Below are 17,719 nucleotides of genomic sequence, written 5' to 3' on the forward strand. Positions count from 1 at the left end.
CATAGCATAAATAAATGTTTATTTGTAAAAACAATGAGACAAATGAAGGTAGAATTTTCTTTTATCAATAAAATGAAAAAATTAATCGGGCAGAATTTTTTGCCTGTCAGTATATATATATATAATTATATACATCTAATATATGATTTTATTGCTATATACCAAATGTATTAAACATGCATGTCAATTGATCACAGAAACAAAAGTTGCGAAGGTCCTGCCCCAAAAAACCTAACTAAATTTTAATGTACCTCATATAAATTTAAACGGTGTCATACATGCATGGGGTTTTTTATAACAAAGATAGACGTTCAATCGTAATTAAAATTTTAACAAGCATGTTTGCGGTTTTTTTTTCTGTATTGTTTTTTTTTAATACATGCCGCCCTGGCATTTCTGTACGGGCCATTGAAATGATCAGGAGTGAACGAACCACCGCTGTTACAGTGCGTAATGCTTACAAACGCTACACGCCCAGCTCCGTCATCCTCATGGGGCTGGACATGACTGTACAAAAAGGATCTATGTAAGAATGTACTTCAGTAAACTCCCTTGAAAAATAATCAATTTTAAAGAGAAAAAAAAATTATACAATAATCCTTTCATATTCTACATGAATACATATTTGTATTATTTTTTTTACTTTACTGAAAAATTCAACATCATAAAAAAACTGTTTTAATAATATTTAAATTGAATTTATCTTACAATAAGAACATAAAGACATGGATCACCGACTGTAATGAAATTTTTATTATCTAGCAAAGTGAAAATATTTTTTTAATCAAAAACAAAGTTGATATTCATTTTACCCACCTCAAAAAAACCTTGAATATAAACAAACTTTTAGAAAAATCCAAAAATAAAATTTTTTCTCAAATTGTTCGCCTTCCATAAGAAGATTTTAAGGAGCCTCCTTGGATTTTTTCTAATATTAATAAAAAATAATCAAACGTTTGAAATATCACCAATCCACAGGAAACTTGACAAGGACTTAGCATCGTATGAATTAAATGCAATGGCATAAATCTGGCATTCATAAATAATTTTTTGAAATTAAATTGCTTTGCTGTAAGCATATAGCAATATTAAACTTATATACACATTATACAATAAATAGATAAGTGCACTTCCCATAATTAATTAATTAAAACAAAAACACAGAATAAATAGTTTTACACATAATTAAATATTTACCATAACACAAAAGTCTATATCACAGTATCAATTTATACAGGTCCACATTTCCAGTCGGAAGCAAACTTTATCAGTAAAACAGTCAATCAAAATTTCTCACGTATACACCGTCGAAAAGTTTCTGTTTTGCCTCTCTCATATTCTGGGCAAATCAAAATTATATGCTTTCGGGTTTGTCGCATGTCTCGCAGTTTGGAGCAGCTCTATGACTAATTTTATGCATGCACCACAAATTAATTGGCTTGAGCGAATCCAGAATATCGAAGATAAAAAGTTTTGTGCACAATTAATTCCAGAGAACCGTGGTTTTGATCCAATTTATATTATTTGATGTTATCTATGTGCTCCGTTATTCCATAAACTGTTTAGTGATAAGATATTGTGATATTCCCTGTGCTTAGTAACTTCTTTGGTAAATTGATCCACTAGCTCCTTACTACAAATGCTACTATGCCCCCGACTCAAGCAAAAAACAACCTTTTCCTGCAGAAACTGTAAGTTGTCATTAATGATTTCTGTTAGTAGATAAATCTAGCTTTTGGGTGAAATTGTGTGTGTCCGAGACTATGCAAAATTTGGCAACCTCTCATTGTGGCAATGTATGGGTTCTTGACAATTTTGGCAGTAAAAATGGATTTAGATTATGGTAGCATTTTTTGAAGTTCTTAATTGGGTTGTAGTAGGAACAGCTTACATTCCCCCTTAACACCGATCCATCCATGAAAATTATATGATGATTAGGTAGTGTCGTATTTATATCTGCCAAAAATAATTTATCCGCGATGAGTATAGGGTATTCTGAATCCATTAATGGTCTAGTTATAGTTTTACGATATTTCAGTTGCAGAATAGGATAAAGATTATTTTTATATACCGAAGGAATACTCTTTTTGGACCAGTTATTATCAATTCTACAACACAATTCTACTCAGCGTATAACTGTCCATAAATAATTTAGTATTGGAAATCTAACTAAGAAAAATTACCCATTTGAGAAGTTTTTGTTGATTTCATCCTCATTTTTCTTACTTAAATTGATAAAATACATAAATGTTCTTGACATCAGCTCAAATTTTCTTTTGTACTTAATTTCATGTACAATCTTACATATTATTTTCTGATCCTATGTAAAAAAATCAATCAACTGATATTTAATAACTTTGAAATTCATGCAAAACAATGGCAGAAAACTATATTTTTAAAAAACTATGTCTATTACTTAAAATATTATTTTTCTTTGCTACTAGGCTGCATTATCAAGTAGATTGGACATGTGTCTAATATTTTTGGACCTAGTATAACCAAAAAAAGTAATTAAAATTGGTGATCCTATCTAAGAAAACTATTTATTTAGTGGAAGTATGATGTCTAATAATCCTGGTTTGTCCTGTCTGCTGTGTTTTTTCATTTCACTATTTTTATTGGTCTTTATTTTGTCTTTTTATACCTTCATCGTGCTGACAATTCTTCATTCCAGCCAGTTATGATCCGTTTTCTCTGTAAATTATCCAGTACATAATCAAAATAGCGCACAGGCCAACTGCTGAAGATATGATTTTATGATAAGATTTTATATGAAAAGACGATCAATGATGTGGCTACATAAAACCAAAACTCTCAAAATATAGACCATCCAGATCAAATACTAGTGATGTAATTGTTCATATTTTTTAACTTTCTAAAAAACTTATTAAATTAATTAAGTTAATAAATTAACTAATAATTACTTAACTTAATTCTTTAAATAATTATAGGTAGTATTTATTAAGGACAAGAGAGCTTTTTTTTTTGTTTTTGTTTTTAAATTGGACTCATTCCTGATTTTCTTTTAATATAAAATTATAATATTGAAGCTGATTACTAATTATATTGTAAATAAAACTTAATCTACATTAGTTTCTATTTACATCTAAATTAGATGTACGTTATTATGCATAATTATTTATTTTAGATATGGTCTCCTTGGACCAAGTGGTTGTGGTAAGACGACTCTTTTAAGCTGCATTGTCGGCCGGCAGACACTTGATTCCGGGTTCCTCAATGTCATATTTTCAGACAAGAGACAGGTCGGATACATGCCTCAGGTATTGTATGAATACAATAGAAATAAGATTTTTTTTAGATTTGACTCGATTTAATCCAAAATGCAACTAATTTTGCAGGACATCAATCTCAGTAGCGAGATGACGATTATGGAAGCGCTTATCTTCTACGGAAGGATTTACATGATGGAGCCAAGCATGATACACTTAAAGGCGAAAGAGCTGATAAATTTCCTCGAGCTGCCTCCTGGAGATAGGATTATCAGCAATTGCAGGTATCTACTGCCATCGATGCCGAAACAGACAGTACATAATAAAAGAAACGTTCCAGTGGAGGACAGCAGAGAAGGGTTTCAATGGCAGTGACGCTAATTCACGATCCTGACTTACTCATCTTGGATGAGCCGACGGTCGGCCTGGACCCAGTTCTCTGTGAAAGGTTGTTTAACCCCTCATCTCTTAAAATATAAAAACAAATTTATTTCAACAATTTTAACATATTATAAGACATAAATTTAATACTGTCTATATGTAAATAGGGAGAGATTTAAATAATTATCCACAATATCAATCCTTTGTTAATTAACAATTTACAGTTTTTGAATGTGATTGCAAAATATTTTAACTTTTTTACTAAACTTAAGTTGTTTATCATTTAAGTATATTCAATATTTTTAGTTTTTTTTATGCTTTATTTTCAAAATCAATATTACTCAGATCCATATCACAAAGTATTGGAGGTTGGCTATAAGTATTGATTTATTGTCTTTTTTAAATATTTATTTTCATTGTAAATTCAACACGTTCCGTTTGTATTTTTTTATATTCACATTTTCCACCATTTATTTTGAAATATTTTTGATAATGAACAGTATCATGGAATTTCTTGTTCAACTGGCGACGGTGAGAGGGAAAACTATCATAATAACTACCCATTATATAGAGGAGGCTAAAAATTCAAATATGGTGAATATTTTCTTTATTAAAAAAAGCTACTATTATTTCCTTGACCAAAAAAATAATTGAATCCAATCAATTTTTATTTAAAGATCGGCTTAATGAGAGGCGGAGTTCTACTGGCAGAAGAGTCACCGCAGAAACTAATGGAGAAGTATCACTGCGAACACTTGGAGGATGTTTTCTTGATCTTGAGCGAACGACAAGAAAATGATTCATTTAAAGTAATCGCATCAAATCGAGTTAAAGGTTAAAACCTATTTTAAATTGTGTTTTAGACAAAACCGTACCCACCGATAGAAAAACCAGACGCACCATTTCCAACGAAAGCATATTTCACCTGGAAAAGATTCAAGACTCAGTTTGACAAAAACTGGACTTGGATGTACAGAAATTGGGCGTAGGTGTTTTCTAATATAATTTTTCTGGATAAAAATCAATTTTTTTTTCCAGGGTGACTTTGTTTGTATGCCTGGTACCAACGATTACAATGTATTTGGCATGCATACATGACATAAATTCCATGGTGACACGACCGATAGCAGTCGTCGTGCCAGAGAGTTTAAACTGTTCATCAGATTTCAAAAGAATAAGGCCGTGCCTGCCAGACATGGATTTTGCATGTCACTATATTCAAATTTTAAGAATGGAGTATCCTGTAGTAAGTCAAACCGTAAATATTAAACCTCTTGATGCGGAAAAATTTAATGTTTTTTTTAGGAAGTGTACCATAATGAAAAAATAGCAGATTACAGTGGTAAAAAAGGTTTAGTGGTCGGTGTAATAAGCATAAAGGAAAATTTCACCGAGAGCATCATGGAGAGGCTGGAGAAGCAGGGAGATACGCCGAAAAATATCGTAGATCTGGGAATCATGGAAGTATCTTTGGACATGACAAGTATGTGAAAAAATTTTCACACATTATTTAATAAATACGCACCTGTTTACTTACATAATGAACATAAATGATTACAAATCATAAATTTCATAGATCAAATAATCCTGACAGTATTGTTTGGACATTTTTTAGGTACTATTTTATAAATAAATATGATCATCGAACTTGCACTAGGTCACATACCTGGCCTGTCTATTGATTTTTTTCCTCAACTCGGAAGTAAAACTTGTTCTTTATTATGCTTTATTATGGCAACATTAACTTTTTAGCATGTTTCTTTCAATCGTGTACAGATTTTTCAAAAATGAGGTTTAGATACCAAACATTTAAATAACGTGAAAAAAAGATTTGACAGATATGCAAGTGAATAAATAAAAATTAAAAAACAGAACTAAACAAAAATAACAGAATACAGTAAAATAAAAATGCATTAAAAGGCAAATGGGTTGGTTAAAGAAGGAAAAATAAAAATCTTAAATAAAAAGAAAAACTCATTTTTTTGGTGTGAACTGTGTAAACTAGTAATTAAGGTTTTTAGTTGAGATGAAAAAAAGTTAATGGCACGAGAGGGATTCGAACCCACGACCTTCGGCTAGATACGCCGCTGCTCTACCACCTGAGCTATCGTGACCTCGATCCACTCATTGAAAAATGGCAAAAAGAGGGAAAACTCATAAGGTGGGGTTGAGATGGGGAGTTGATGTCCGAGTGGATCGAGGTCATGATAGCTCAGGTGGTAGAGCAGCGGCGTATCTAGCCGAAGGTCGTGGGTTCGAATCCCTCTCGTGCCATTAACTTTTTTCATCTCAACTAAAAACCTTAATTAATTGTAATGTATTAATTGGTCAAGTGGACCACGAAATTAGTGAATGTATAAACTAGTTTGAACCACTCACTTTAAATTTCCTTGCGATGTTGGGGCCCCAGATGCAATGCAGAAGGACGACCTATGGCTCCAAAAATTTGGAAATAAGATTGGAACCTGGGAAAAACTTTGTTAAGAAAATTGATGGGGGAAAATGAGAGGTGCTCACTGATTGAGGTGGGTACAAAGAAGCATATTAAAACAGCGATGAGCTTGAGAGGTCGTTTTTCACAGACATGTAAAGATATTAGCAAAGAAAGATGGAAAGGACATAAGATAAGTTGAGGACGGGACTAAAAGAACATCATAGCCTACTCAGCACTGGGCTCAGATTTATTTTTGTTTATTTCCTCCTAGTTATTGACATTCCATCTTGAGATTCCAGCAGTCTGCTATCTTATTAGCATTCCATCTTCCTTAGTAGCTTTTTCCATCATTTTGTTGTCCTGATGGAACATCACCTGTGTTCTTCATTATAATCCTCAAGATTTTTATGAAAATACTGCATATAGGTAGGCAGTGAATTTTCACACCCATTTTGATTGCAACCAAGCAATTCAAAAAGAAAAAATTGAGTATTCAGAATATGAATACCTAGAAACTCCTTTGCTACTTCAAGCTCATTCGTTTTCGATTTACTGTGACTTCATTGTTGCATCAAACTTTGGATCATTCAATTTCAAAACACTGAAGATGATCTATATTTTGACCGAAACGCATCTGTGACATAAATGCTTGCTGTGGAAAAGACAATTTATTTCCTACCCATTATCTTATTTCTAAGTTCTACAAAATCAGGAAAAAATTACAATATTTTGCTGTATATTATCATTTAATTTTTCTTTTTTTCATATTAACGTATTCACTGTATGGCAAATAAATTATTTTTTTGTCTGACTTTTTTTAATTATTGCATGATTTATGATATTTATTTATTTTAAGTAGTTATATTAATTAAAAGACAGGATTGGTTATGAGAATGTTTATTGTATTTCAAAACGATTTTTTTCTAATTTTTAAACAACTCTTAATTTTTAAATATAGTATTAACATTTTTTTACTAACATACAAAAGTATCTTTTTTTATTTGTTCTAGTACCCATTCATGCGTTGTTGATTACAAGGCGTACTTATAACGCTCTTATTAAGCTGCTTCAAGAAATCTGCATCGCTTGCGACATCAGCGTCAAATGGACTCACATTCCGATTGCGGTAAATGTTCAACTCGTTTAAACACAATTTGAAACCTGATGGTTTTTATGATTTTTAGAACCAGGAGCCGGTTTATGGGAACAGCGGTTTGAAATTAATCAATACTTACTTGGGTGCAATCGTTTGCCCGTAGGTCCTTTTCTTTTATGATTAGAAGTTTTATATATAAATTTGTTTTTCTTTTGCAGATTTGTTTTCTACATAACTTTTGTTTATACTTCGACAGCATTGATGATGGAAAAATCTTCTGGGTTGCTTGAAAGAAATCAGATTGCTGGTAAAAATAAATTAACTGATTTTTTTTTTTTAATATTATAAATTATGTTATGGTTTTCAGGATTGACACTTTTGGAGATAATTGTGGCACAAATTGTGGTACAATTTTTTGTTCTTACGGCTCAGAACATTTGTATTTTTTCAGTGATATACGGAATGTTTGATATTAATAACAGCGGACATTTTTATAACATTTATATCATTACATTCTTCTGTGAACTACTTGGCATGGCATATGGTAAAACATTTCTTTTCTCCTATGTCCTTTTGATTAATATCATTTTTTTCCATAGGGATTTTTCTCGCCTTGCTCATGGAAAAAGAGACAATGGTGTCTTATGTTGGTATAGGGACTATGCTTTCATCTTTTCTTTTATGCGGTAAGCATTTTACAAATTAAAAACCAAACAAAACGTGCAAATGTAATGTAATTGCAGGTTGCTTGTGGCCGATCGAAGGGCAGCACTGGTTACTCTCATTATTCGGCAAGATTGTACCGTTGACATATTGCACTAAAGCATATTTCGAGGTTTCGATGAGAGGGCGTGCTCTTGAAGATGTGCCGATGGCTATTGTCACACCGTTTGTAGGGATCGCTTTTTTTGTACTTTTAAGCGTTATACTTTGTAAAATGAAAATCATTGTTGTTTAATTACTCGGATATATTAACTATATTTACATTTTGCTGTAGCAAATTGATGTCTTTTTGATGATTTCAAAATTATTATTATAGTGTTAATATTGCAAATAAAGACAAAATAAAAAATAAATACAAATGTTATTTTGAACGATTTTATTATTGAAGTCAGAGGTATATGAACTTGAAGTTTACTCATATCAAGCTTCACTGCCTCTCAGAGATTTTTGATAATCCTTATTTTCCATTAAATTGTGTTCTGTGAAAAAATTGGCGCAATGATGGCAGATTGAGACAGATGTTGAGCAATGATAGGGAATAGTTTAATTGTATATTAAATAAAATTAAAAACAGATCAATCTTTTTACCAAGTCATGTCGAATAATTTTGTTAAAATTGAAAACAGATCAATCTTTTTGCCAAGACATCAGTTGGGCAATTTTGTCAAAACGAAAACCATCAATCTTTTTGCCAAGTCATAAGTCGGACAATCACTCTTTTTACCAAGTCATGCTGGACAATTTTGTCAAAATTAAAAACATCAATCTTTTTGCCAAGACATCAGTTGGACAATTTTGTCAAAATGAAAACTATCAATGTTTTTGCCAAGTCATAAGTCGGACAATCAATCTTTTTGCCAAGACATCAGTTGAGCAATTTTGTCAAAATTAAAAACATCAATCCTTTGGCCAAGGCATCAGTTGGGCAATTTTGTCAAAACAAAAAATCTTTTTGCCAAGTCATAAGTCGGACAATCAATCTTTTTGCCAAGTCATAAGTCGGACAATCAATCTTTTTGCCAAGTCTTCAGTCGGACAATTTTGTTAAAAGAAGGTTTTTGTTAAAAGAAAAGAAGATTTTGTTAAAGAAACTATTTTTTTGCCAAGTCATAAGTCGGACAATCAATCTTTTTGCCAAGTCATCCTGGACAATTTTGTCAAAATTAAAAACATCAATCTTTTTGCCAAGTCTTAAAATGGATAATTTTGTTAAAATTGAAAACAGATCAATCTTTCTTCTGAGTCATCAGTGGGACAATTTTATTTTTCTTTCTCAGGCCATTTTCCAGCTCCATCTTCTTTAAACACACTTTTGGGTGTGGGTGGGAGTGCTAAATCTTCTTTGATGAGTTGGTGTTTCCTTGGAGAAAACCCCCACTTAAAGTAAAGTACCTTGTTGTGTTGTCCTAATGTTAATAAGCAATTTGGACACTCCCAGACTATTTTTGACTAAAAGGGCTTCATTTAATTCCTTTTTAACTGACTTAGAAAACTTCGTAGAACTATCCTTATTTGTTTCTTGTGCATAAGAGTTGGATGGCATATCACACAAATGACTGTCTTGTCGAGGGTTTATTGTTTGTTACTTAGGTGGGATGGTTGGACAAGTAAAGTAAAGAAGTTCCGGTTATAGGAGGGCTTAACGTCCAACTATCTGTTGGGTGTTGTAAACGAAGTGCCAAACACTTTACTTTCTCCTTATTATTCCAATTAAAAATCGATAGGCTATGCTGGTATTTGAATCCATGATACAGCGTGGCAAGTATAGGTTGGATGCCATAACAACTCAGCCACCACCCAATTGTTGGTTGAGTAGTCTCAGCGAGTATCCGTAACAGCTCATGTCATATCTTTTTGGTGAATGTATATATCAATTTAGTCCCAATGTACTGCATCACCAGTCATACTTTCTTAATGCAAATTTGATTCTCAATTGCGAAGTCTTCTAAAAGGGCAAGGTGGCTGAAGATATGAGCTTATAATGGAAGGTTTGGAGTGAGAAGAGAGGATAGCCATCTTCCTATCCTGGGGAAGTAGGCATGTCGACTGTGTATATTGTAAAAAGAATCAGGCTAGGAATACTTCCCTGGGGGACTCCATATTTTATTGGAATATAAGAGAAAATGAATGTGACAAGAAAACTAAAAAAAGAACCTTTAAAATTGCTTCTGTGGATACACTAAACAAAGAAATTTTTATATTATTGTCCTTAATACTTTAATGTATGATAATTGCAATAATTGAAATGAAAGATAATCAGTTTTTATTTTTTAATAGTCTTTATTATAAATACATTTGAATTCTAGCTCTTTTAGAACCAATTGATTCAATCTCATGATTATTATTATTTTTTTTTTTTTATTAAAATCATTGGTGGTTTCCAATTCCCTTAACCCGATATTTTTAATTTATAGTCCAAAACCAAGTAGGAATTGGAAAGTGGAACAATCAAGAGAAATCTCTTGTTAGGAGCCCGTTAAGAAAAGTTTTAAAAAATTCTGTGTAAAAGGCACATTGAAATCACATCTGTGAAACATCAAAGAAAAAATATATAATTATAACAATAAATAAAAATTTGTACTTATTAACAATTCTAATGATGTTTAAGGCGTAATGAACTTATACGTTATACATAAACTTTAACATAATAAATATAAACATTTTAGTGAAAAATTATAAGATTCAGATTCAAAAAAAAAATTATTCTTTGTTATATTTGTATTTCAATTCTAGCTCTTTTAGAGCCATTTCCTTTTCCAGTCGCATCACATTTAAATTATAGTCATTGGTGATTTCCAATTCCCTCAGTCTGACATTTTCTTCCATTTGGTGCCACTCTAAGGCAATTTTTTGGTTTTCTAGAGCAAGACGTCTCTCCTCGAGCTTTAATTTGCTTTCCTCCAATGACATGTAATTACGTTCTTCTCGGGTATAATCATTGCTTTCTAGCCGGTTCTACAAAAAAGAAAAAAAAATTGCAAATGTTGAACCAATTTTTATTTATTTATACACATTTTACCTCTGTCGGGTAGGCCAGATACGCCTCAGTGCTAGTGTCCTCTGCAATTTCAGAGGGGATGTGAGCGCTGCACGATTTATCGCCAATTTCATGTATAAAAGTTTTGTTAGATACAACACAAGAAAAAGTTATAAATAAATTAAATCTATAAAAAAAAAGTCTAATATGTCACAGTGTGAATATTCTCCCTTGCACCAAATAAATAATTAGAAATATTGAGAAATCAAACAAGGGAAAACTGTTGTTACAAGCCATTCGAAACATTGATACAACCAAAAAGTCACAGCATTAGGTCATCAGCTGATTAACACAAATCAAAAAGAATCTTATGAAATCAATGTTCAAAAAGATTCATAAGGGGAAGTACAGACCGATTTTAATAAATCTTCTTTACAAATAAGAAATTACTATGATCCATAATTTAAGAATGAATCATGGATTCTATGCTGAATATTTGCATAAGATATATCATCCTAATTGTGCTGTATATAGGGTAAAGGAAGACCTCTAAGTAATATAATATAATATTATTTGAAAGAAAGGCTGCCAGAGATACAATGTTCTTGGAAGATATGCATCGGCTGTTCCCTGGTCTCACAGTAAATGAACCTTATAGTTGTTACAAATAATTAAGGTTTTTAGTTGAGATAAAAAAGTCAATGGCACGAGCGGAATTCAAACCGAAAAATGGCAAAAAGGAGGGAAAGTTCAAAAGGTGCGGTTGAGATGGGAAGTTTGTGTCCGAGTGGATCGAGATCACGATAGCTCAAGTGGTAGAGCAGCGGCGTATCAAGCCGAAGATCGTGGGTTCGAATCCCACTCGTGCCATTGACTTTTTTATCTCAACTAAAAACCTTAATTAATTGTAATATATTAATTGGTCAAGTGGACCACGAAATTAGTGAACTTGTTGTTTGACCCTTCTCTCAGCTTTACTAAATTTGGTCTGTATCTTCACTGCTCAACTACATGACTTAGAGTCATTGACTATTTGACCATGCAGATGGTTCTAATTTGTGCGTTATAACAGATAACAAAAGGACCATCACTCAAATAGAAAACTTTCACCCAAACCCCAATGTTATTACTTATTACCACAAGTAATAAAAGATCTAAATATTAGATTAAATAATATAGATAGATAAAAGGTTTAATCATAAAATTACAAAACAGTTTTTGCAGCATAAAAAGTCCAAAAAATCCATAAAAATTTCCAAAATCAGATGCCAAACATTCCTTGAATAATAAATTGATAACAGACTGGGGCATTTAACCTAAATGTAAAGCCTAAAAGGATGTGCTCTGGAAAACGTGAAAGACTGCCTATACGTATCAAAGCAAGGCCAAAAAGAAACAAATAAAATAATTTAAAAAAAGACTTCTGTGGACCCTCCCCCTAATAAATAAGATAGAAGAACTGGGAAGTTGAAGTTGAAGGGATTGATGCTGATGTTGATGAGATGTTGGGAAGAAGGTCATGCTCGCATGTGTTCCAGACAAATATGGATAGCCGGGAGTAAAGAAACAAACAGTGTTGCCAAAGAAGCTACCAGAAGGCCCAAAACGCTTCCCAATCTGTATGCCCAGCGGATTAAAAACTATTAATCTCAAATGCAGTAAAAGGAGAATGGGAAAACCACTGGGCTTGAAAAAAAGAAATAACCATGCCAAACTGTGGCAGGTTAAGAAATATGTCAGCCAATGGTACACAGAGAATGGGTAAAAAGGGAAAAGGCCATACTGACAAGACTATCAAGGTCAAAGAATAATAACACAAGGGCACCTTCTGGCTGAAAAGTGACTGTGAAAGTGCCTGTTATGCAATGATAAAATAACGATTGAGCACCTTTTCAATTGCAGAAGTTTTGAGGTATATAGACAATATCATAGACCTGTGAACAATCTTGGGGCATGACAGTGGCGCAGTACGTTGTTCAGGTACCTCAGGGCTTAGGGCTTTTTAAATGGATATAGTGTTTTTGTGTGTTTGTGTTAATTTTATGTTAGTTTATTGGAATGAGTGTAATTTATTAGCATGAAAGGAAAGGGTCATTTAACCATGCCCAGAAGAATGTCGAGTACTCTGGGGTGAGGATATGACATCTGGAGAGTAAAAGTAATTTATTAGCAAGAAATGAAGGGGTTGTTTAACCATACCCAGAGGATATTGAGTACTCTGGGGTGAGTGTGTGATGTCTGGAGAGTAAAAATAAGTTATCATTGATGATGGAGTGAGTTTGACCCTGCCCAGAAGAATGGTGAGTACTCTGGGGTGAGCATATGACATCTAGAGAGTAAAAGTAATTTATTAGCATGAAATGAAGGGCTTGTTTAACCATGCCCAGAGGATATCGAGTACTCTGGGGTGAGTGTGTGATGTCTGGAGAGTAAAAGTAATTTATTGGCATGAAATGAAGGGGTTGTTTAACCATGCCCAGAAGAATGTTGAGTACTGGGGTGATTGCATGACGTCTGGAGAGTAAAAGTAAGTTATTGTGAAAATGTAGTGGGTTTGACCCTGATCAGGGTTTGAGATTATGATGGCACATTTTTATATTTTGTATTATGTGTTTTATGTCAATTTATTTTACTGTTTGTTAATGTCAAACCTTGATTAATTTAAGTGCCACATTTATAAAAAAATTTGTCACCTTATTGTTCATCTGAGGGGACTCGGGTCCAAGAATAAAGTATTTTTTCTCTCTCACTTGTATGTTTGTCATGATGTATATTACATATTGTATGTTTTGTGTCTATTTAGTAGTTGACGACCAGAAGTATAAATGAGAGGCTAGCATTATAGGTTAACAATGTAGTATACATTTAAAAACAGAGAGTCAGTAACCAGATCGAAACGCTCAATTGGCTGCAGTTTAAAACAAAATATGCACGAAAGAACAGAAAACCTTCCACTAGAAGGAGTTTTAATTTGGTAATTAATTACTAACTCTTAATGTCACAGGTTGCTATGCTTTGATCTAGGCTGCCCCGAGCGATTCTCAAACACAAGTGTTCTATGAATCTTTGAAGTTAACAATGATGTGGAATGAAGTCGATTCCTAGTTTCTTATATTTGTATTTCCACAAATTGTAAAAAGATTTAAAAACTTCCCAATCAAATAAAAGCAAAAGACAAATTGTGAAAAAAAGACGCCTCCCAGACTTAATTTCAAGAAATAATGACAAACTTACAATTCAGATGTAGAATCTTGGTGAATAAATCGTGATAACCTTGAAATACTATGATTTGCAAAGACTTCTGACTAGAACAAAACCAATATGCCAAAACTATCTATGAAAATATGCGATTTAAAGAACTGTAGTGCCAAGGATTAATCATCAATAAATAACCAATTTTACTAAATAATGCACAATGAAGTTTAAAGCTTAATGAACTTAATGCTTTGTACACTCAAAGACAAAAAACCTGACACTCTTATTTTGTTGTTCATTACATATATGTATTTTTATCTTTAAATTAATTACGTCATACTTATTTTAATATAAATCAAATTAAACAAGATCAGAAATTCCCATACAATCCAGGTCAGGGGAACAGCTCCCTAATGTTCAAGTGTCCAATCGAGATGCTAATTTGTGAATTTCTACTTGATGCATCTTCTGAAGTAAAGAGCCTTCTGACTGTTTTAGAACTCAACAAGTCTTTTTTTGTCTTTGAATGTATAATAAATGCAATCATTGTCTTGAAAAATTAGTTTAATTATTTTAGTGTAAAGTTTAAAGTAAGTCATTAATGATTTCCAATTCCTCAACCTGGAATTTTCTTCGATTTTGTGCCACCCTGAGGGAATTTTTTGGTTGTCTACAGGATGCCGTCTCTCTTCCAGGTTTGTTTTTCTCTCCTCGAGGGACGTCATATAATTGCGTTCCTCTTGTGTACGGGCATTATGTTCTTGTCTAGCCTACAACATATTAATAATAACTTTTGAATCTTTTTTTTTTTTAATTTATTTGTATATTTCTTCGATCGTAGAAAACATAAGAAAATTTGTACCTCCGCCAGGTAAGCCAGATGAACCTCTCTGCTCGTTTCCTCTGTGCTCTGAGTTGGCATGCGAGCGCTGTAGGATTAATCACCGATTTCAAGGATAAACGGTTTGTTTTAGATATAACAAAAAATTGGAATAAAGTTTTAAGTAACTTGAAATTTTATACAAAATAAAGCTAACATGTAAATATTCATGCAAAACCGAATAGATGCTAATTAAATGTAAAGCAATTGACCCGATATCGCATCATTTTGTAAGGGTACTTTGTAATATTACAAAAAAAAATTAATTAATTAATTAAATTTCCTTAAAACAAAGCTAATTTTTCAAAGTAAGTTCATTATTCAAAATCAAACAAATCAATTGGTTCAAGAAATGTTTTAAAAAAATTTTATAGTAAAAGGCACTTTGAAATCATTTCTCTGAGCCAGTGAACAAAGAATATATGCTAATTAATTATTAATAATCAATAAGTAATATTTTTAATAATTCATCGCAAAGTTATGTAAATAAATTTAATTATTGTATTGAGAAATTAATGTTTAGTGTAAAACACTATTCTTTATTATATTTATATTTCAATTCTAGCTCTTTAAGAGCCATCTCCTTTTCTAATCTCATAACGCTTAAATTATAGTCATTAGTGATTTCCAATTCCCTCAACCTGGCATTTTCTTCCATTTTTTGCCGTTCCAAGGCAATTTTTTGGTTTTCCAGAGCAAGCCACTTCTCCTCTAGCTTTAATTTACTTTCCTCCAGGGACGTCATGTAATTATGCTCTTCCCGAAGATAGGTACTATTGTCTTGTCTGGCCTAGAATGTAAAAAAAAATTTGACTATTTAAAAAAAAAAAAAAAATCAGTTTTCACCTCTGCCAAGTAAGCCAGGTGCGCTTCTTTGTTACTCTCCTCTACGTTCTCAGCCGGCATGAAATTTTTGCATGGATTATCACCGATATGTTTGGAAGGCGGGACGGTTTTGTTTTTCGAAGCGAATATGCTTTGGAGAATGTCGAAATCCTCACACAGCTTGAGCATGTGCTCTGGGACAATTTTATAATTTTAATAAATTATTTAAAGAAAAAAAAAGATGCTTTTTTTATTTTAATTACCTCTTGCAGTCGTATCGCCGGGTTCTTCTTTGATCCCGTTGTCCGTGCTTACGCGCCAATTTAGAGCTTTTGTATAACTACTTCTGAGATTTCTCATCTTATCTCGCATCGCTTTCCAACCGTATTCGTCGAATTCTTTGTGGCAAGCTATTATTTTTTTATAATATACTTGGGCTGTTGGTTTCTAGCAAAACAAAATGTTTGAGTTATTCCATAAATCAAATTACACTTAAATATAAACGATTGAATTAGGAATTTCTCTTGGTTTCCTGTATTTAAATTTTTTTTAATTTTTAATGTTAACTTTTCAAACCAAGATATACTGGGAGAATTGTAATTGAAAAGTCTGGTGACTAATTTTTTTAAAAATTTAACAAAAATCGCAAACTTACCTCGAACATCGTAGGGTTTTCCATAATAAGAAATAACAGTTTATTCTTCAATTCTTTCGACCACCTTTTCGCACTTTCCAGCCTTCTTCTCTCTTTTTTTCTGACTTCCATTAAAAACATGCCTGTCTAAAAACTGAAAAAAGAGTTTACGAAATAGCAAACCGGTTAGCAGGGCCCCAGACCGTGCTGCTGAGTGAGTCGAAAGCACACTCCTGTCACGAAATTTCTCGATTTTAACACACTTAGCACGATCAGCGGTATTTATCAAGTAGACGTGAAATACGGCGAATATGTGATTCATCTCTTCGATCCAAATAAATATTTCAGTTCCTTTTGACAAATTTATATTTGAAAAAGGAATTTAATGAGTAATTTAAATGTTGTGATTAACAAAAATAATAATAATGATGAGACAACCTTTAACCTAAGTATGTTATTCATGATCAAATAATGGTCAGGAATAATAATAATATATTCTATGGAATTAATCTAATTTACAAAAATGTTTAAATTTAGAAATATACATTACATAAAATATAACAATATAAAATTTAAAAAAAAGGAAAAATTACTTAAGTATTTAAATAAAAATAGCATAAAAGATTGTTTCATTTAAATATACCAAAAAAGTCGCATGTATCATTGTAATTGTAAATTTTTAAATTGTAATTGTAAATTAATATAACGTGTTTTAAAATATTAAATAAATAATATTAGAAAACAATTACATAAAAATATGTTGTTTAAGTGAGGAAAACTGAGAGTATTTTGTGCATACTTAATTGAATTATGTACAATCATTAAATTCACTAATGTCGTGGTCCGCTTGACCAATTAATATATTACAATTAATTAAGGTTTTTATCTCAACTAAAAACCTTAATTAATTGTAATATGTATATTCAGTTAAAAATTTTAATTGGAAATAATATAAAGTTAAATATGGAAATATGTACATGCACATACACACATTAAAAATTATGAAAAATAATTTAACTTAAAATTTACATGTTAATTCAAGATTTAACATGTCTGCACACTTCACTGTTAATTTGACTAAGTAAAAACACAATGTAGTAGTCAATTATTTTAAATATATTTATTTGTAAATATTTGAGTTCCGTTTGACAAATTGATGTTTGAAAAAGGTATTTAATGAGTAATTTAATTGTTGTGATTTAAAAAAAATTTATATTTCAACCTTCAACCTAAGTACGTTATTCATAATCAAAAATAGCTGGGAATAATAAGAATATCTATTTGACGGAATTAATCCAATTTACAAAATGTTTTGTTTAATTACAGGAATATACAATATAGAAA

The 17,719-nt window shown here is 31.8% G+C and overlaps 2 protein-coding genes across 2 annotated transcripts; one reads left to right on the forward strand and one right to left on the reverse strand.

The window, feature by feature from the left end:
• The first annotated feature begins 413 nt into the window (after window positions 1-413).
• LOC106666459 (ABC transporter G family member 23-like) lies at window positions 414-8,193 on the forward strand. The gene is made up of 15 exons (XM_014393657.2): window positions 414-526; window positions 3,149-3,281; window positions 3,360-3,514; window positions 3,571-3,678; window positions 4,112-4,205; window positions 4,289-4,420; window positions 4,475-4,596; window positions 4,650-4,857; window positions 4,917-5,094; window positions 7,056-7,171; window positions 7,230-7,300; window positions 7,360-7,448; window positions 7,509-7,685; window positions 7,741-7,827; window positions 7,885-8,193. Exons 1-15 carry the CDS (start codon window positions 414-416, stop codon window positions 8,097-8,099), a joined length of 1,998 nt encoding a protein of 665 aa, XP_014249143.2. The 3' UTR covers window positions 8,100-8,193.
• A 1,954-nt stretch (window positions 8,194-10,147) lies between these two features.
• LOC106666512 lies at window positions 10,148-16,694 on the reverse strand. The gene is made up of 8 exons (XM_014393766.2): window positions 16,397-16,694; window positions 16,005-16,188; window positions 15,763-15,935; window positions 15,558-15,706; window positions 14,899-14,965; window positions 14,658-14,806; window positions 10,884-10,950; window positions 10,148-10,819 (listed from the first exon to the last, which is right to left on the reverse strand). The coding sequence occupies exons 1-8, from the start codon at window positions 16,514-16,516 to the stop codon at window positions 10,565-10,567; spliced, it is 1,164 nt and encodes a 387-aa protein (XP_014249252.1). The 5' UTR covers window positions 16,517-16,694; the 3' UTR covers window positions 10,148-10,564.
• Between the last annotated feature and the right edge of the window lie 1,025 nt (window positions 16,695-17,719).

Source organism: Cimex lectularius, unplaced genomic scaffold (genome assembly GCF_000648675.2).
Source record: "Cimex lectularius strain Harlan isolate CLEC.00 unplaced genomic scaffold, Clec_2.1 scaffold363, whole genome shotgun sequence".
In the NCBI taxonomy this organism is placed as follows: Eukaryota; Metazoa; Arthropoda; class Insecta; order Hemiptera; family Cimicidae; genus Cimex; species Cimex lectularius.

Bases quoted from the DNA above. Each gene is read 5' to 3' on its own strand.
- LOC106666459 (XM_014393657.2), top strand. From the start codon at position 414: ATGATCAGGAGTGAACGAACCACCGCTGTTACAGTGCGTAATGCTTAC. The intron at 7,686-7,740 runs GTAAAACATTTC...TTTTTTCCATAG, and splicing joins ACTACTTGGCATGGCATATG to GGATTTTTCTCGCCTTGCTC. The intron at 7,828-7,884 runs GTAAGCATTTTA...ATGTAATTGCAG, and splicing joins TTCATCTTTTCTTTTATGCG to GTTGCTTGTGGCCGATCGAA.
- LOC106666512 (XM_014393766.2), bottom strand. From the start codon at position 16,516: ATGTTTTTAATGGAAGTCAGAAAAAAAGAGAGAAGAAGGCTGGAAAGT. The intron at 15,707-15,762 runs GTGAAAACTGAT...TTTACATTCTAG, and splicing joins ACCTGGCTTACTTGGCAGAG to GCCAGACAAGACAATAGTAC. The intron at 14,807-14,898 runs GTACAAATTTTC...AATATGTTGTAG, and splicing joins ATCTGGCTTACCTGGCGGAG to GCTAGACAAGAACATAATGC.